Below are 21277 nucleotides of genomic sequence, written 5' to 3'. Positions count from 1 at the left end.
CCCACTTCTGTGTCTACTCAAACGATCGCTGCTCACAATTAAAGACAACGCTCTAAATGTGGCAGACGTGGAAATGGGGGAGGACTTTAGTGTGGGTGATAGCCAGACCACCCACATTTCGAATTAGACCATGAGGAGGAGGAGGGGCTGGAGAATGTTGCCTCTGCTACAGAGGGTACTACCGACGGAACTTTAATTCCACTGGTTCGACGTGGATGTGCACAAGGGGATGAGGAGGAGGATGAGGAGATGGAGAGTCATGCTGACGTCGACATAGACGTCTTGCCTGTTGGTACTCTGGCACACATGGCTGACTGCATGTTAGGCTGCCTATCCCGCAACCCTCGCGTTATATGCATTTTAGACAACACGGATTACTGGTTCACCCTTCTCAACCCCCGCTACAAAGAGAACTTCTCATCTCTCATTCCTGCGGTGGAGAGGGCAAGTAAAATGGTGCAATACCAGAAGGTCCTTGTTGAGAAATTGCTTCAAACATTTACATCTGACAATGCTGGCGGCAGAGTCTGTACTTCCTTTGGTAACCGAGGAAGGGAGACAAGGGGAACACACACCAGTTCCAACAAACGCAGGGCAACACTGTCCAAGGCATGGGACACTTTTATGACACCCCGCCAGCAACCTACCCTGAAGCGCGGCCTAGTGGCTCACGGAGGGACAAGTTTTGGAAGATGGTGAAAGAATACATAGCAGACCGTGTCAGCTCAATCAGATTGAGATTTGGAGGCCAAGTCAATACCTTGAACTCTTTATCATGTTCTTCAAACCATTTCTGTACATTATGCTGCTGAAAGAAACCACTGTCATTAGGGAAAGATGCTGATATGAAGGAGGGTACCTCGCCCTTACCATGTTTAGGTAGGTGCTACTTGTCAAAGTCCCACCCACAGCAGAACATCACATACTGGTGCCATCTCTTCCCCATGTAAGTGACACATGCATCTGGCCATCCACTTAATGTTAAAAAAATGTGATTCATCAGACAAGGTCACCATCTTCCATTTTTTTCATGGTCCTCTTTTTCCTCAACTTGACTAAGACCTGTGTGCTTGTTACTGTATATCCTTTTGTACTCTACAATAAAGTATTGAAAATAATATCTGGCGGTGCCATGGACCCTGCTCTCATATTGGAATATGGTGAATCTAGGTGGTACCCACCCTCAAGTTAGCGCGGCCTTACTCTACTTGGTGTACATGATGCCTATTTGGAGATACCATCTAACCAAGTTTGGCCACCACAATGTGGTTCAATTGCTCTGATCCTTACGCTTGCTCATTTTTCCTGCTTCCAAGAAGTGATTGTTCACTTGCTGCCTAATATCTCCCACTTCTTGCTTCTATTTAGTTCATGGCAATTTCCTTGTAAACCTTGATGAGCAAGAAGGTTCATCTGAGTAGTTGCCGAGAGAAGCATCAGATAAAATACCGGTTGTCTGCATTCTGCTGATATTGCTGAGAGAGCAGCTATGGGAAATGAGATTTGTATAAGGAAGGACTACATACTGTGTGTATGAAATAGGAATCCGACCATAATGCAGTTTCCTAATGTCATAATAAAGTCGACTATATTTTTTTAAGGTTAAAGTATGTGCCCCCCCCCCCCCCAGCTTTACATGCTAATTTCATGAAATTTCCGAGACTACGTGACCGTATGCTTCATTTTGTTTAGGGCATGTATTGAAACTGTTGGTTTCTGAAAAGGTTAGCATGATTGACGGAAAACTGGCAGTGCTAATCTAAAATTCGTGTAAAAAAAAAAAAAGTATGGTGTGGTCATCAAGAATAATTTTTTATGGCTGAAAGATCGAATCAAACATCATTTCAACTTTACAAAATTGTAGGCTATATTATATCCGGTCAGTTCCTCTTCTGCTGCACCATCACCTGGAGCCCTGAGGAGCAGCAGCAGCAGTCAAGGCTGCTTGTATCTGGTGGGGTCAGTGTGTTGTATGTCCGCCCCCTCCCTCGCTCCTCTCCCCTCACACCCTCTTCCCACCCTCCCTCTCCCACCTGACGTCAGCCTGTCTCTGCTCTCAGTCTTCTTCAGATTCTGCAGGCTGCTGTGTACAGTAGCATACAGGACCATGGATACACTGATCCTGCTCTCCCTGTGCCTGCTCAGCTGGAGAGGTAAATGAATTACATTTGCGCTATATATATATATATATATATATATATATATGTACTGTATATATGACTATATATAAATTCATGCAATGCATTTTTTTATACATGCATATATGGTTATTGCCTCTGTATCCGCTGTGCATCACTGTGTTTACCTATGGTCGTGGAGGGATCGTTCACTTTGATAAAGGTGGGAAACTTTGGGACGAATATTACGGGACTGATAGATGAACATGTGCAAAACGGTGAATTTATGAATCTGGCTCAAAAGTGAAAAACATTGCTGTAATAGTGAGGCATGTTAGCAGGGTGAGGTCTCTAGGCTGGGTACTGTCGTTTCTGTTATTCGAAATGCACCGAATTGTCGCAATAATCGCAGCATGCAAAAGACTGATGCCGTCGAAACAAAATAAAATGATCTGCAAAAAATTTTAAACGATACACTAAGTGTAATTGTAAGAGTCAATAAGCAGGTTGTTATTTTATATTTTGCTACAATGTAACAAAAATTTCAAACAAAGTTGCCATCCTATCAAAATATGTCTGTGTGAATGGACGGCTCGCACCCCATGGGGGAAGGGTGGGGGGAATCATAATGTGTAATGCCAGGCAGTGAAGAGATCACTTTATCAGTGTCATCATAAGCTTCCCGGTATAACAAGAGCTGCAAAGGGTTCTCCCTTCAAGGGAAAGTGCTCCAGCTATAAGCCATGTTGCCTCTGGTTGCTTCATGTATATTCTATCTGTATTGTTTGCTTAGAATTTGCGTTGTCAGTTTAATAGAGGAGCTTCCGTGGAAAATGTGGTGCAAAAAAAACCCAGACGTGAGCATTTGCCTTATTTAGTAAAAGCTTCAAAGGTCTCATTCTAAACAATTAAAGCTCCAGGGGTGAGCGTGTGCATGAGTGTTATTACTGAGCATGGCTTGTTGAATGTCATGTAGGTCTGGAGAATAGTCTATGGGGAATGCAGTCTGCATTGCCCTCTCTGGGTGTGTATTGGATTTAGGATGGCCCCTAGAACTATTTTAGTGATGGTGGTGATGATGTACAGCCTGCCCCTCCTGCATTCTACTCCGTGGCCTTTCACAGCATGCACACTATGTAGGATTGTCTGACATTGGCGTTTATTCATGCTGACCAGGAAACCCCCAAATGGATCTCCCCATTCTTACAAAGGATAGCGCTGACCTCATAACCTTGCTGTCGTCAGACCATCCAAATTATCCTTCCCACCCATACTCTTACAAGTTTGCAGGACAATAGATGCTTGTGGAGCCTCCATAATGCACTTATTAACATGGTATGGCGTGCTTGCGGAGCCTCCGTAATGCGCTTATTAACATGGTATGTTTTACTATTCATTTACTGGCAGAGGAAATGACACATGAGAATCTCATTCCTTCCGCACACAATGGAAGATGGAATTTCAGTTGACTTCATTTAATTCCTTGAGCCATTTTGGTAGGGTTGGTCCAAGTCAACAATATATTTCATGGTGCCCTGTATATTTTCTCTGACTAAGGGTACGGTCACAGGACTACAATTACAATCAGGTATCGACACATATTCTGCAGCGAAATCCTCACGATTTCACCCCGTGCACTGCAAAAGGGGAAACCCACAGTTGAAATCTGCTGCATAAATTGACATTTAAAATCCACTCCGCAGGTCACCTCTGTGAATGAGATTTCTTAACGTGTCATCCCTATTGCTGGTAGCGTAAAATGCTGTGGATTTGCTGTTTGCAAATATGTGACAGCAAGTCTGCAAAGTTTCTGTTTGGTTTGGATGTACCTGTAATGCCCAGGGTCCATGCCCGTGGGTATGACAGCCAATATACTCACCTCTCCTGCAGTCCTGCATGGCCAGCAGACCGTGACCAGTTGCATCTCTCTACTCCTTTCCAGCGGGCATGGCCGCTGGAGTGGGTGCATTTCTGCCTTCTTCACTCTGTAGGTCTTTTTTGACCTCCCGCCTCCTGCCTACTATTCTCTGCACCTGTAAGAAGCACGCGCTCTCCACGGCTCTTAAAGGGCCTGTGAGCAGCTTTCCCTGGGTTATTTAAGGTGCCTTCCCCTATGGTCTTAGCTTGTCTAGTGCTGCGAAGGTGTGCAGTTGTGTTGTGCTGACCTCCCATGCCCAACCTCTGCTAGTTTGCTATATTAATCCTGTGCTGCCTGCCCTGACTCCTACCTGACTTCTGTTTTGACCCTGTGCCACCTGCCCTGACTTTCTCCTAGTTTACCTGATTGAACGAGCCCTGCCTGCCCTAACCTTGGCTTGTCCTTTGACCTCTGTTTTGTCTGTCTGTCCCCTTTGTGTTTCTTGACCTGCCTGGGTCAGCTGTCACTGAACAGAGATTACATCAAGAGGTAGCAGCCTGTTGTTTTCCCTGCAGCAGACTCCAGATCCTTGCATAGGGGTAAAACAGTGAAGACCGGGGGGGGGGGGGGGGGGGGGGGCACTTTGAAAGGGTCCTAGTGCTTGAGAGGGTCCTGGTGCTTGAGAGGGTCCTGGTGCTTGAGGGGCCACAATGGTCTCTTTCACATAAGAAGACATCAGTATTATTAAAGAGATTTTCTGGGACTTTGATATTGATAGCCTATCCTTAACTGACCGAAGATACTGTGTTTCCCACGAGAACCACATCCATTTCATGCTTACCAGACACAGCTTTGTAGTGGCTGTGTCTAATTTTGCAGCTCAGTCACATTTATTTGAATGGAACTGAGCTGTAATACCAGGCCCAACAGCTACCAAATGCACAGAGCTGTGCCTGGTAAACTGTGAAAAGGATGCAAGACTCATTGAAGAATCACAGTCCCTTCAGTCAGCTGATCAGTGCCCGGAGTCTGACCCCTACCAATCTGATATTGGTAGTCTATACTCTACAGCTAGCATCGTTTCTAATATATTCCAGGCTGTTCCCCTTTACAAAGCAATCCATCAGAGGAGTTGTCTGGCAGTTCATTCTGTTGCCCTTATCTCTGCACTCCTGACATCTATAACACTACTTACTCTAAAGGCCAATCATAAGGGCATTTATAAGGTAGTAGTGCTCCCAGAAATGCTTATTTCCAGTATCTACCCTGTATAAAAGTGCCACCATTCACCCAATATACAAGCTTGTTCATTAGGCAAAAGCATCAGTGGTGTGAACGCCTTAAAGGGCATCTGTCAGCAGTTTTGTACCTATGACACTGGCTGACCTGTTACATGTGCACTTGGCAGCTGAAGGCATCTGTGTTGGTCCCATGTTCATATGTGCCTGCATTGCTGAGAAAAATGATGTTTTAATATATGCAAATGAGCCTCTAGGAGCAACAGGGGCGTTGCCATTACACCTAGAGCCTCACCTCACTTTGCAACTTCCATGCCCTCTCTACTTTAAATGACAGTGGCAGTTGCAGATAGAGCAGAGCCTCTAGGTGTAAGGGCAACCCCCCCCCCTGCCCCCTCAGTTGCTCCTAGAGACTCATTTGCATATAATAAAGGGGTTGTCCGGGTTCAGAGCTGAATCCGGACATACCCATAATTTCACCCAGGCAGCCCCCTGATGTTGGCATTGGAGCATCTAGTCTCATGCTCAGGGCAAGGGCTCTTTTGTTTACAATAACACACTGCCGGTCGGAGGCTTCCACCCAGCTGTGTGTTCGGTGACGTCACCGGCTCTGATGGGCAGGCTTTAGCACTGCCCTACCTGTTTTACAGGCTAGGGCAGCGCTAAAGCCCGCCATCAGTGCCGGTGACGTCACCGGGCTTCCTGGCAGCCCCATGGAGAGCCCGGGACATCACCAGAACTTCAGAAAATACCTTTTACCTGCGTGATTTAGCGCAGGACAATAGAGAGCATCGGAGCATGAACTGCTTCGATGCTCAAGTCAGGGGGGCTGCCTGGATGAAAATGGAGGTATATCCGGGTTCAGCTCTGAACTCAGACAACCCCTTTAAAACTTTATTTTTATCAGCAATGCGAGCACATATGAACATGGGACCAGCACAGATGCCTTCAGCTTAAGGCCTCATGCACACGACCGTTGTGTGCATCCGTGGCCGTTGTGCCGTTTTCCGTTTTTTTTCGCGGACCCATTGACTTTCAATGGGTCCGTGGAAAAATCGGAAAATGCACGTGATCCGTGTTTCCTGTCCGTCAAAAAAATATGACCTGTCCTATTTTTTTGACGGACAACGGTTCACGGACCCATTCAAGTCAATGGGTCCGTGAAAGAACACGGATGCACACAAGATTGGTATCCGCGTCCGTGATCCGTGGCCGTAGGTTACTTTCATACAGACGGATCCGAAGATCCGTGTGCATAAAAGCTTTTTCTGAGCTGAGTTTTCACTTCGTGAAAACTCAGAACCGACAGTATATTCTAACACAGAGGCGTTCCCATAGTGATGGGGACGCTTCTAGTTAGAATATACCACGAACTGTGTACATGACTGCCCCCTGCTGCCTGGCAGCACCCGATCTCTTACAGGGGGCTGTGATTCACACAATTAACCCCTCAGGTGCTGCACCTGAGGGGTTAATTGTGCATATCATAGCCCCCTATAAGAGATCAGGGGCTGCCAGGCAGCAGGGGGCAGACCCCCCTCCCTCCCCAGTTTGAATATCATTGGTGGCCAGTGTGCGGCCCCCCGCCCCCCCTCTATTGTAATATCATTGGTGGCCAGTGTGCGGCCTCCGTCGGCCCCCCTCTATTGTATTATCATTGGTGGCCAGTGTGCGGCCCCCCCCGGCCCCCCCTCTAATGTATTAATATCATTGGTGGCCAGTGTGCGGCCTCCCCTCCCCCCCCCCCCCGATCATTGGTGGCAGCGGAGATTCCGATCGGAGTCCCAGTTTAATCGCTCTGGGGCTCCGATTGGTAACCATGGCAAACAGGACGCTACTGCAGGCCTGGTTGCCATGGTTACTTAGCAATATTACAATATTAGAAGCATCATACTTACCTGCTGGCTGCTGCGATGTCTGTGTCCGGCCGGGAGCTCCTCCTACTGGTAAGTGACAGATCATTAAGCAATGCGCCGCACAGACCTGTCACTTACCAGTAGGAGGAGCTCCCGGCCGGACACAGACATCGCAGCAGCCAGCAGGTAAGTATGATGCTTCTAATATTGTAAAATTCCTAAGTAACCATGGCAACCAGGCCTGCAGTAGCGTCCTGGTTGCCATGGTTACCGATCGGAGCCCCAGAGCGATTAAACTGGGACTCCGATCTGAATCTCCGCTGCCACCAATGATCGGGGGGGGGAGGGAGAGGGGAGGCCGCACACTGGCCACCAATGATAATACAATAGAGGGGGGAGGGGGGCCGACGGAGGCCGCACACTGGCCACCAATGAAATTACAATAGAGGGGGGGAGGGGGGCCGACGGAGGCCGCACACTGGCCACCAATGATATTACAATAGAGGGGGGGTGGGGGGGCCGCACACTGGCCACCAATGATATTCAAACTGGGGAGGGAGGGGGGTCTGCCCCCTACTGCCTGGCAGCCCCTGATCTCTTACAGGGGGCTATGATACGCACAATTAACCCCTTCAGGTGCGGCACCTGAAGGGTTAATTGTGCTGATCACAGCCCCCTGTAAAAGATCGGGTGCTGCCGGCAGCAGTCATGTACACAGTTAGTAGTATATTCTAACTAGAAGCGTCCCCATCACTATGGGAACGCCTCTGTGTTAGAATATACTGTCGGATCTGAGTTTCACGATGTAACTCAAATCCGATGGTATATTCTAACATAGAGGCGTTCCCATGGTGATGGGGACGCTTCAAGTTAAAATATACCATCGGATTGGAGAAAACTCCGATCCGATGGTATATTAACGCCTGACTACATTGAAAGTTAATGGGGGACGGATCCGTTTGAAATTGCACCATATTGTGTCAACGTCAAACGGATCCGTCCCCATTGACTTGCATTGTAAGTCAGAACGGATCCGTTTTGCTCCGCACGGCCAGGCGGACACTAAAACGTGTCCGTGGATCCTCCAAAAATCAAGGAAGACCCACAGACGAAAAAACGGTCACGGATCACGGACCAACGGAACCCCGTTTTGCGGACCGTGAAAAAATACGGTCGTGTGCATGAGGCCTAAATGAGTATTTACGAGCTCTGAGGAGAGTTATGATAGGATTGGTCAAACTTCTCCTCTGATAGATTTCACTGAGAATGGGACAGAGCAGCCTAGAATATACGTGTGATTTCTGGCTGCAGAGAAATTGTTGAACATTGTTAATGAAGATTTATTGGAATTTTTTAAAAATAAATACAATAATAAAAAAATCCATTGAAAGTTTCCATAGCCTTTAACTGACCTCAAATCTTGTCCCGTCACCACCATAAAAATCTAGCATTAGCTATGATGTGGTGTTGATTTCCGGGTCATGTAGGGCCAGAGCCATTCATTACTAGGACCTCTTATGTGTCCATGTGCTATTTTAAAACTCCATTTGCTCAGAGCCTTGAAATCTCTAACACAGAATTTCCTTTCTATCTATAATTTTCTTCTGCGCTTTGAGTCTTGTAACATGACTTGTTTACAGGCTGTTGAGAGGTTCGTCATCTATTCATCTTCTATCGACAAGATCTTTATCATCTCTGCTGTCTTAGATTTTTTTTCTGAGCTCCTCTTTTAAGGATTTGGATGTGATTGTAATGGAACTTCTAATCCGCACATCATTGCTGTGTGCCAGAATATCGGTCATGCTTGCTAAGTATAGAGAGTTTATTTTGGCCTCCACATTTTTGAAGAAATTTCGGCTGTGAATATGTGAATATAACCATTTTACCACTTTAAGATGCTTAGTGAGGTGGTTGAGATATTTGCGCGTCTCATGGAGAATAGAAGTCTGCACCCATATTTGCAGAATCCCCGGCAATGTAAATTCCCAAATGTTTTGCTTATGTCTGGTATTGTCTATTTTAGTCATGTAATAAAGGCTTGTGCCATTCTACACTGATTGAGTAACTAGATCATGGATGATGTGGATCTCTGGATTCCCTCATTCAAGAGTCATCATCCCTAGGACATTAGGTTGGCAAGATTATTATTTTTTTAACCAAGACATTACAAGTGACTTTATTGACTTACAAGACAATGTTGCTTACCACCAAACATCGTAGTTATAGAGCAAAGAAAATAAAGTAGGGCTCTGCATTGCAATGAGATATCAGATTTTGGTAGCATATATTGCTGATGACATCACTGTACGTGATCCAAAAACATCAATGGAACTCAACCTGTTTCTTCTGTGCATCAAACTCTACTGTATATTTAAGAAAGGGGTTTCCAAGAACTGAGAACTAAATATGTGGATAGTTCCAATAGTTCATCAATATGAGATCAGGAGATCAGTGGAGACCAGACTAACAACCCCCCCTCAACCCACGCAAATTGCCAATTTGGGTGCACACTGCAGCCTCCTAACAGCATATCAAGCACAGCCCAGTACATTGTATAGTAGCTGTGCTTGGTATTGCACCTTAATCCCATTCACGTGAAAGGTCAAGTGACCGAAGAACGTGATGTCACTGGCTGAGGAAGAGACCCTCAGCGCACACTGGAGCCAGCTGATCGGTGGGGATTCTGGGAATTAGGCGTTCAACGATCTCATAGCGACAACCTATTCTGAGGTCCTGAGGATAGGTCATCAATATTTAAATCCCAGAAAACCCCTTTAATGACGCTCGTCCGAGAAGATATTTTTCCCTGTTTATACTCATTTCACAAATAATCTAGAAGTCACATTACATTTGGTTCGGAAAGGTGTGAGTTTTGAATTACGTAACTTGATTGAACTTAGTTTGATATAGTTATGATATGTATGGTTCTGTCAACTTAGATGTACTGATATTACATGTACATCGCCAAAAAGAGAAAGGTACCAGACCCAAACTTCCATTTTTTATTGCGGAAATTTGGGTCTTGTACCTTTATCTTTTTGGTGACGTGGTTTGGTTGGGCTTACTTATTGGTTTATATAGTATTAGATGTAGATTCTTAGATTTTTTTTTTTACATACACCCTCCACAGAGACATAAGGCTGTTCTGAGGCGCTCTGGTATTTTACTGTGAATATCTCCATCTATCTCTATAATAATGTGAACCTTCAGAACATGGAACAATTTATATCCAATAAAAAAACAACAAAAAAAAACCACAGACAGTATCTACTATACACGTCTGTGGGCAAATTATGATGGTGGTGGTATGAAAATATGAAAACCTAATATGGTCATGTGCATGAGGCCTTATGCTGCACTGTCGATTCACATGCATTGCACTTTCCTTACAGCTTACATTAGATTGGGACCCCAGCAGAGGTCACTATCTCCTACAAGATCAGGACACCCATCTCCTCCTGCTATTCTATCACCACAGGCTTTTCTATTTTTGTCACTTTCAAAGCAAACTAAATATTCAGGGCACACGTGGCTTAAACTTTGCAGGATTTCTGCTGTGAAAATCATCCACAACACAAAGGGTGAACTCCTTTGCAAATCTGTAAAAATTTATGCACCGAAATCCATAGCAAAATCATCACGATTTAGTACAGATTTTGCCACTGTGGATTTTGGACAGATACAGTGCAAGTTTCCCCACTTCTGAATATTTGCTGTTGACTGTTCCCTAAAAGAAAGTACTATAAATGCTAACTGGGGCACTGTAGCAGATATTGTACTTTGCAAATTGTTTCCCACAATTTATAAAGGCAGTTGAACTGGTTTTCCTTTGAAAATTGAAAGGGTTTTCCAAGGGTAGAATATGGATGACCTGTCCTCAGGATAGGTCATCATCCATCGGTGAGGGTTTGACTCGTGGCACCCTCACCAATCAGCTGTTTGTAGAGGCCTCTTCCTAGGCCAGTGATGTCCTGTTCGTCAGAGTCATTGCCTAGGAGCAGCTCGGTCCCATTCAAGTAAATGGGCTTGGGCTGCAATACCAAGCAAAGCCACGCACCCTGCACTCCCGCCGATTAGCTGTTTGGGTGTAGCTCTGTCACTGCGCCTGAACTACACAGTACCATCAATCTTGAAGTGGAGGGAGATCGTTACTACAGTGCTGCTCTCTTGAGTGGCAAGGTCTGTCCACTACACGGCTGGTGGGGCCATGTTGTTCCGATGCCTTCTTCCCTAACATCTGATGGGGGGGGGGCTGTTTGACACCTGGCAATCAGCTAGTTATGGCCTTTCTTGAAGATAGGATATCATTCATAATAAATGATGGACAACTCCCTTTTAGCATAAATTACTGTTCAGGAAATCTTTCAAAAAGTTCCTCACAGACCTCTGTTCAGTAAGAACGAAAGAGTCAGTGTAAGGTTAGTTTCTTGGCACTTAGGCCCGGTTCACACTTCAGTGAATTGGTCAGTGTTTGGTTAGTGATTTCCATCAGTGATCGTAAGCCAAAATCAGGGGCGGGTCAAAAACACAAGTGCAGATCTTTCCATGATACCTTATTCCTGTTACTCCTGTTTTTGGCTCACAACCACTGATGGAAACTACTGACCAAATCATTGAAGTATGAACTAGGCCTTAGAGCCTCTGTCAAAGGTTTTTCTCATGACTAGTGTACTGGCAGCAAGACCCTGGTATGGTTGATTTGTTATTTTACACCTTGGTGGGTGATTTCTTTAGCGGCTATTAAAATTGTGGTTGAGTAGACCACACATCATGCTCCTGGGAGGTTCATTAGATGCTGGTTTGGGGCGGAAGACTATGTGTATGTACTCTATTAATACTTTGTGCACACGTTCTTCAACTATCAAAGAGGAGAACACTTGAGTGGTTACTGAGAGTAGAGCTTCTGGTAAGCCTCTTATACAAACATTTTTCCACCTGCTCCAATTTTCCTGACCTAACATCAGTTAGATGTTAAAGAGATGTTGCCATTTAACAAGCATTGTAATTTGCATCTCATCACTGTATAATCATATCCGCCTGTGTCCACTCATGGCCAATTTGTTTTATGTCTGTTTTAATATCTGCAAGCATCTTTAGTCCTGTTCTCCTGTTGTGTCTGAACATGCACTGACACTTTTCCCATCAGAATCATCCTCTCTGAATGCAAGTTCTTCTGCCATTGCCATCTTAGACTTGTTTGCAAGTGGTGTAGACAGTTTCTTCCTCAGGAACTTCTCAAAGTCTGCTTGGTTCTTTTTTAATCTTGGAGTATCTGAGTAATCCCGATGCTTGTTTTTTGATGCAGTCAATAGCTAAATTAGGTTCAATAGGTTGGTGATCTTCAGCATGTGGCAGACTCCACCAATTAATTATAGATTTCCTGTGGGAAATCCAGAAAAATTCAGGCAAATGTGTGGAAGTCAATACTAGTGGTTTAGACTTTTTTTTTTTATTCTTCACTAAAGAAATGGCATAGACCACTTAATGGTGGTTCCAAAAATTTGGTGCAGTGTTCCTACTCACTGTTGTCCAGTTGAGAGAGGGAGGATGTTATCATAGGACAGAGATTTCTGAGGGCTTATGGATTTGTATTTGATGATGTAAAGTTATTTTGTACCTTTAGCAGGCCAAGGGAGCTGGAATCAAGGTTCCATCTCAGAGGCTTAAAGGGAACCTGTCACCGGGATTTTGTGTATAGAGCTGAGGACATGGGCTGCTAGATGGCCCCTAGCACATCCGCAATACCCAGTCCCCATAGCTCTGTGTGCTTTTATTGTGTAAAAAAAACTATTTGATACATATGCAAATTAACCTGAGATGAGTCCTGTCCCTGACTCATCTCACATACAGGACTCATCTCAGGTTAATTTGCATATCTATCAAATCGGGTTTTTTACACAATAAAAGCACACAGAGCTATGGGGACTGGGTATTGCGGATCTGCTAGTGGCCATCTAGCAACCCATGTCCTCAGCTGTATACACAAAATCCCGGTGACAGGTTCCCTTTAAAGGAGTTATGCCATGAACCTGACATGGATCCAGAGATCTCCACATTCATTACTTCAATTGTTCTGATAGATTTATTTCAGGCTGGCAGTTCAGGCAATGTGTGCTTTCCTCTGCAGTTCTCCCTCTATCACAGTTCAGTGAGCATGTCCTTTCTGCTGCAGATCTCCCTATCACAGCTCAGAGGGACATGTCCTTTCTTCTGCAGCTCTCTCCCCGTAACTGTCACAGCTTCTTACTGTAGCTATGGCTGTTGACAGTTGAAGGATGGAATTGAGCATGTGTGACCACCTCAGCAAGGTGGACAGAGAAATGAAAAAAACAATACATACAATACATTTTATTGAATTACTCAGTGGCTATACTACCACCTATCACATACTGATGACCTATCATGAGGATAGGTCTTCAGTATTAAAGTCTCGGAAAACCCCTTTAAAGGGGTATTATCATCTTAATGATCACTGTTAAATCTGTTAATGATTTAACAGTGATCATTTTTCTAAATATATTTCATTAACAAATTCCCACCCCTTAGAAGTAAATAAACATATACTTACCTGACTGTTGTCTTCCGTCTCCCCTGGTTACGCGGTGGCCGCGTGTGCGCAGACGACTTCCTGTCTTCTCCCGGCCGGCCACGAGCTGTACTGAACGCGCACGCCGAGACTGCGCATGCGCTATGGTGATTTCTTCCTGGCCAGTATAGTATACTTGCCAGGAAGAATTCACCAGGGCGCATGCGCGGTCTCGGCGTGCGCGTTCAGTACAGCGCACGGCCCGGCCGGGAGAAGACATCAATCAAGATGAAGCCCGCCCCCTGACGAGTGCCGAAACCAGGTGTAACGGTCGCGTACACACACACACAGGGGGAAGGGAAGTGACCACTGCGCTCCACCTTTACCCCTGGCCCTGCCTACTTGCCTCGCGAGTCCTAATGACAGGGGACAACTGGACGGCAATCCCTAACTTGGAGTAAGTGCAGGGATGACAGACAGACAAACAACAGGACGTGAACGGACCGAGTCAATACCAGGAAAGCTGCAAAGTACAAATGGAGCAAGCAGAGAATTGTCAGGAGAAGCCGGGGTCATAAATACCAGGAGAGCAGAGAAGTACAAGAGGAGTCCTAAGAGAGTAGTCAGGTGGGAGCCGAGGTCACAATACCAGGACGGATGCGCAGTACAGGAGGATCAGGCAAAAGGATGGTCAAGGAACAGGATCAGGTAAGTATTCAGCAGTCCAACAAATACCAGGAACCTAGAAATTAACAGGCAACCTGTAGCCAGCAGGCTGCCTGTATTTATAGTGGGGAGTGAGGGTCATGTGACGTGGCCAGCGTCACATGACCGACAGACCAACCAGTCGAGCACCGAGTGATCAGCTCGGCACTCAAGGCAGACTTAGGAGCAAGGAGCCACCCAGTTAGTAAAGCCGCCCTGGGAATGAGGTCAAACACAGAACCTCATTCCAAAAGCTAAGCAACAGTTCTGCGGGCAATGGGGGACCGAGTGCACCTTCAGAACCCCGTGACAGTACCCCCCCCTTTTACGAGGGGCCACCGGACCCAAAACTTCAGGCGATGGCTTTTCAGGGTGTTCTAAATGAAATTTACGAACAAGTCTAGGAGCATGAACCTCCCTGGCAGGTACCCAAGATCTCTCTTCAGGTCCATACCCCTTCCAGTGAATCAGGTACTGCAAGGAATTACGCACCTTCCTGACATCCACTATTTTAGACACCACATACTCGACAGCATCATTAACAAGAACTGGCGGAGGCAAGGCTTTTGATGGTACTACCGGTTCAAAATATTTTTTAAGCAGAGATTTATGGAACACATTATGAATGTGGAATGTCTCAGGCAGCTCCAACCTAAAAGATACCGGGTTAATCACTTCCGTGATCTTATATGGTCCAATAAAACGAGGAGCAAATTTTTTAGAAGTTACCTTGAGAGATAGATTCTTGGAGGACAACCATACTTTATCCCCAACCTGAAAGTTTACCCCCCTTGAACGTCTCCTATCGGCCTTGAGTTTTTGAGAACATTGAGCCTTTTCTAGGTTCGATTGAACCCGGGCCCAAACTGTGCACAGTTCGGAGGAGAGTTTATCAGCTTCAGGGTTAGAGGAGGAGACGGACGACCCAGAATGAAAACGGGGATGAAAACCATGGTTACAAAAGAAAGGGGAGACCCCAGCAGAAGAATTGACACGGTTATTCAGAGCAAATTCAGCCAATGGAAGGAATTTGACCCATAATTGCTGGTCATCAGCAACATACAACCTCAGGAATTGTTCCACAGACTGATTAAGGCGTTCAGTCTGCCCATTACTCTCAGGATGGTAGGCGGAAGAAAAAGACAACAAAATTTTACATCTTTGACAGAAGGCCCTCCAGAATTTGGACACAAACTGCACACCCCTGTCCGAAACAATATTTTCCGGGATACCATGCAATCAAACAATTTCTTTCACAAAAATAGACGCCAGGGTTTTGGCATTCGGGAGTTTAGACAGGGGAATGAAATGGACCATCTTGCTAAACCTATCCACCACTACCCACACAACAGTCTTACCCTCCGCCAGCGGTAGGTCAGTTATAAAGTCCATCGAGATATGGGACCAGGGTCTACTGGGAATGGGTAGGGGTCGTAGGTTACCAGCAGGGCGAGTCCTAGGTGTCTTGGACCTGGCACAAACCTCACAGGCTGACACATAGGACTTGACATCCCTAGTTAGAGTGGGCCACCAATAAGATTTAGAAACCAGATCCTTAGTGCCCTCAACACCCGGATGTCCACAAAAGGCAGAATCGTGACACTCACCCAACAGCTGGAGACGAAATTGTACGGGAACAAACAACTTATCTGTTGGGGTGGATACCGGTGCCAGATGTTGTTCTGACCTAATGCGAGCCGAGATATCCTGGGTAAGAGCTGCTAAGAAGATTTTTGCTGGTAGGATGGATTCAGGTGGTACCTCAGTAGGTTGAAAAGCCTGGAAGCTCCGAGATAATGCGTCCGCCTTCACATTTTTACTTCCCGGCCTGAACGTGATGGAAAAATCAAAACGAGTAAAAAACAGAGCCCATCTGGCTTGACGGGGATTCAACCTCTTAGCAGACTCGAGAAACATAAGGTTTTTATGGTCAGTGACAACAGTTACACAATGCCTTGCCCCCTCCAGAAAATGCCTCCACTCCTCAAATGCCCATTTAATGGCCAGCAGCTCCCTATTCCCTATGTCGTAGTTTCTCTCCGTGGGAGAGAATTTCCTGGAGAAGAAGGCACATGGTCTCAGATTAGTGAGGCTGGCAGGACCTTGTGAAAGGACTGCTCCTGCGCCGTCCTCGGACGCATCCACCTCCACAATAAAAGGTTTCTCCTGATCAGGCTGGATCAGAATGGGAGCGCTACTGAATGCCTTTTTTAATTTTTCAAATGAAGAAATGGCCTCAGTAGACCAATTCTCCAAATCCGCCCCTTTCTTAGTAAGGTCGGTCAACGGTTTAGCAATTACGGAAAAATTCATAATAAATTTACGATAGTAATTGGCGAAACCTAAGAACCGTTGTAAGGCCTTTAAGGATGAAGGTCTTACCCATTCCTTAATTGCTAGTACCTTACCAGGATCCATCTTGAAGGCGTGAGGAGTCAGAACATGCCCTAGAAACAGAATCTCCTGCACACCAAAGACACATTTCTCTTGTTTAGCGGATAGCTGATTCTCCCTCAACACCTCTAATACTTGTCTAACATGAGACACATGGGATTCGAAGTCAGGAGAGAATATCAAAATGTCGTCAAGATAGACAATAACAAATTTACCTAAGAATTCCCTAAGAATGTCATTCATGAAGTTTTGGAACACAGCTGGGGCATTGCTGAGTCCAAAAGGCATCACCTGATATTCAAAGTGTCCTACCGGAGTATTGAACGCCGTCTTCCATTCGTCTCCCTCCTTGATTCGGATTAGATTGTATGCCCCTTTCAGGTCAATTTTGGAAAACCAGGTTGCCCCCAGGACCTGGTTAAATAAATCCGGAATCAATGGGAGGGAGTATCTATTCTGGACAGTGATTTTATTTAATCTCCGGTAATCGATACATGGCCTAAGACCACCATCTTTTTTCTTAACGAAGAAAAACCCCGCCCCCATATGAGAGACAGAAGGTCTAATATGCCCTTTACCAAGGCTCTCCTTAATATAATCTTCCATGGCCTTGCGTCCGGGCATAGAAAGATTATAAATTCGTCCTTTAGGAAACTTGGCCCCCTCTACTAGCTCTATGGTACAATCATAAGGTCTATGGGGGGGTAGAACCTCTGGGGTTGGTGATGAGAATACATCAGAATATTCTCTAACAACAGAGGGTAAAGTATCAGACTTTACTGAGACCCCAGCCTGTACTACGGACAGGCACGAGTCACACTTAGGCCCCCATCTCACCAACTCCCCATTGGACCAATCTATAGTGGGGTTATGTAGTCGGAGCCAAGGCAACCCTAGTACCACCTCAGCAGGTAGGTTCTCCAGGACTAGAAGCGAACATCTCTCTGAGTGGCACACACCCACGGTTAGAGAAATCTCCGAGGTACATAAGCTCACCGTACCACCAATAAGAGGAGTAGCATCAATAGCCATGACATGGATAGGAGTTGGTAAGGCAAACATAGGAATACCCAATCTAACAGCATACTCAGAGTCAATAAAGCTAGCCGCTGAGCCAGAATCAATAAAGGCCTTACCCGCCCATTTATCTACTCCCAGAGAAATCGTAATGGGTACCGAAAGCTTACATTTAGAAAATTCAGGGTGTACCTGGTCTTTAGGTTGCCTTGCCTTAGGAGACTTGACAGAGAGGACCTTCTTAGGACACTAGTTGATCCAATGGTCAGAATCTCCACAGTAAAAGCATTCTCCACGTCTGCGGCGAAGATTCCCTCGGGTCATGCCAACCTGCATGGGTTCCTCGGTGGAGACCTCAGCATTGTCTCTGGGATAGGCCTCTGGCTGGACCACCATCTGGGAAGAGAACTGTTGTTCCTGTCGTCTCTCTCTAACCCGTCGGTCAAGTCGGACAACAAGGGTCATCATCTCCTCTAAGGTCTCTGGAAGTTGATAACTGACCAGAAGATCCTTTAATTTATCAGACAGACCTGACCTGAATTGACTCTTCAGGGCTGGTTCGTTCCATCCTGAGGGGACACACCACCTTCTGAATTGGGTGCAATAATCCTCCGCTGGTAAATTGCCCTGAACCAGTGCCTTTAGAGCCGTCTCGGCTACTAGAGCCCTGTCTGGTTCATCATAGAGGGTACCTAGGGCCTGAAAGAACCCCTCCACAGAATATAAACAACTGGCGCCAGCAGGTAAAGAGAACGCCCAGTCCTGGGGATCACCCTGTAATCGGGAAATGATAATGCCCACGCATTGACTCTCGGGGCCAGAGGACACGGGGCGCAAACGAAAGTAAAGTTTACAACTCTCCTTAAAAGAGAGAAACTTCTTCCGGTCTCCAGAAAAGGTTTCTGGGAGCTTAATCTGGGGCTCAAAATGCGGACTGGAGGCCTGAGGAGTGGAAGAGCCTTGCCCTAACTCAAAAGAGCTGAGTTTTTCCCCTAACTCCTGCACCATCTGCGTCAGATTAGAGACATAGTCAGTCAGGGTCACCAGAGGATTCATAATACAGTGGTTATTGGGCCTGTTAATCTGTAACGGTCGCGTACACACACACACAGGGGGAAGGGAAGTGACCACTGCGCTCCCCCCTTACCCCTGGCCCTGCCTACTTGCCTCGCGAGTCCTAATGACAGGGGACAACTGGACGGCAATCCCTAACTTGGAGTAAGTGCAGGGATGACAGACAGACAAACAACAGGACGTGAACGGACCGAGTCAATACCAGGAAAGCTGCAAAGTACAAATGGAGCAAGCAGAGAATTGTCAGGAGAAGCCGGGGTCATAAATACCAGGAGAGCAGAGAAGTACAAGAGGAGTCCTAAGAGAGTAGTCAGGTGGGAGCCGAGGTCACAATACCAGGACGGATGCGCAGTACAGGAGGATCAGGCAAAAGGATGGTCAAGGAACAGGATCAGGTAAGTATTCAGCAGTCCAACAAATACCAGGAACCTAGAAATTAACAGGCAACCTGTAGCCAGCAGGCTGCCTGTATTTATAGTGGGGAGGGAGGGTCATGTGACGTGGCCAGCGTCACATGACCGACAGACCAACCAGTCGAGCACCGAGTGATCAGCTCGGCGCTCAAGGCAGACTTAGGAGCAAGGAGCCACCCAGCTAGTAAAGCCGCCCTGGGAATGAGGTCAAACACAGAACCTCATTCCAAAAGCTAAGCAACAGTTCTGCGGGCAATGGGGGACCGAGTGCACCTTCGGAAACCCGTGACACCAGGAAGTGGACAGCGCGCCGGGAGCAGGTAAGTATTAAACCGCGTCATGAGAATATCCCTTTAAGTTATATTTGGACAACACTGTTAGATATGTGGAGACTCTTGTGTACGCCTGGGGTATATCTGTATTAAATTATGTACTCGTGCAGAGTCTCAGTGTATTTCTATGTGATGTAGCTTCACTCTGCTCTTCCTTATCACCTGCTTCCCATAGGGAGAGCAGTGTGAAGCTGTAAATCATAGAAATACACTGGAAATTCTTCAAACAGCACTTACAGATAGTGTGGATAGACAATGTCTGGATCTTCCGTCTGGGTCTCATGCATAATTAGGGACATTCAGAGGAACAGGAAAGGACAAATGTGATGGGTTGGTGTCTGAGATCTTCTAGGAGAGATTTAAAAGCTGATCACGGAAGACAAACCTCTGGACTGGATGTCGGACTGGGTACACATGATGCAGGTCCCCATCATGAAAGGGTTCAATGGATGCAACTGAGCAGGTGTGAAACAAATGTCACTGATAGAATTTAGCTGATAAATTAGCATTATATGTCCAAAAATAGGCTGGAGTGCTTCTTTAATTGTGTATGAGACCCATAGCAATAGCTCTTCCACTGGTGGTAGTGGACTACATTACACTTTCAGTTTTCTCCAGGATGCCCTTCAAAGAGGTTGTCTTTTTAGGGCTATTTGAGGTAACAATGGGAGTTGTACAAACTGGATAAATACTTTAAAAGCTAGCATTATAATGAATGATTAATACAATTTAATTTTGGGAAATATTAATAATGGCACTAATGCTCTATAATCATCTAGTCCTCTGTAGTAAAAAAAAATTAATTACAGCTGTAAAAGACACAGTAGATTTTACGTTACTTTAATAACTTCATTACTGATTTATGAAGAAGCCGTGTGTGAAAGCGTAATTATATCCTTCTTCTGCCTCAAGGAGGAAATAATTGGAGCCAGGTGTTTCTTATCTAGAACACTTCATTACAAGACTTCTATATACACTATAAACATCATCTGAAGTCGTCTCAGGGAAGTGATTGCTGCTGGTTGTGGGAAAGGTTATAAGGCCAGCTTTAAATGTCTTGTACCCTGTAAGGGCGATCGTGTGAGATAATGGAGAGACAACTGGGTGTTATGGGTGAGCGAGGCCAAGTGGACTGATGGTAAAGTCTAGCTAGGAGCTCCTGGAAGATATGACATCACAAGTAGAGATGGGCAAATTCCTCAAAAATTCGATTCGACCGGTTCGGCGAATTTTCCAAAAAGATTTGATTCGTTCTGAATTAATTCGCGGCGAATCACGTTAAAAGACATCTATTTCCTGGCTGCAGAGAGCCTTTATAGAACACTGTGCCTTGCAGTAACACACATAGGGAGTCTGCTGTGGTAGTGAAATAATACTGTGAGTCAGTATGACATGCAGATGACCTGCGTCGCTCTTAGGATCACTGCACACTTCAATTATTTGGGCAGTTACGGGGCCAAAACTGACCAAATAACTCAAGTGTGAACTCTGCCTTACAGGTCGATATTAGCGCCAGAAATAAAGAACCGTGCAGAGGCTCAAAATCCTACTGTAGCGTGAAAGAGCGCACTCCTTTTACACCGTCATCAGCTGATTCCACATAGATGTCTACAGAACCTGTTCTATTAAACGCTTATACAAGTAGAGCCCCTGACAGAGTGGAGAGGGGGTCAGCAGTGAGTTTGTGTGGACGTCACTGATTATTTTGCCCTTTCTCTGATCCGTCAGAACAATAGCCCCCCAAAAA

General features: G+C 45.8%; 1 protein-coding gene across 1 annotated transcript in view; it reads left to right on the top strand.

Moving 5' to 3' along the window:
• The first annotated feature begins 2034 nt into the window (after window positions 1–2034).
• The window catches only part of MCAM (melanoma cell adhesion molecule), a 113278-nt gene continuing 94035 nt past the window's right edge, over window positions 2035–21277 (top strand). Inside the window, exon 1 of the mRNA XM_040425022.1 lies at window positions 2035–2153. Within this exon, the coding sequence (XP_040280956.1) occupies window positions 2108–2153 (46 nt within the window). The 5' untranslated portion in view covers window positions 2035–2107. The remainder of the gene's footprint in view (window positions 2154–21277) is intronic.

The sequence above is a fragment of the Bufo bufo genome, chromosome 1, assembly GCF_905171765.1.
Source record: "Bufo bufo chromosome 1, aBufBuf1.1, whole genome shotgun sequence".
Taxonomy (NCBI): Eukaryota; Metazoa; Chordata; class Amphibia; order Anura; family Bufonidae; genus Bufo; species Bufo bufo.
The sequence above is the reverse complement of the archived record's forward strand: the minus strand, read 5'-3'. Positions and strand labels throughout refer to the sequence as shown.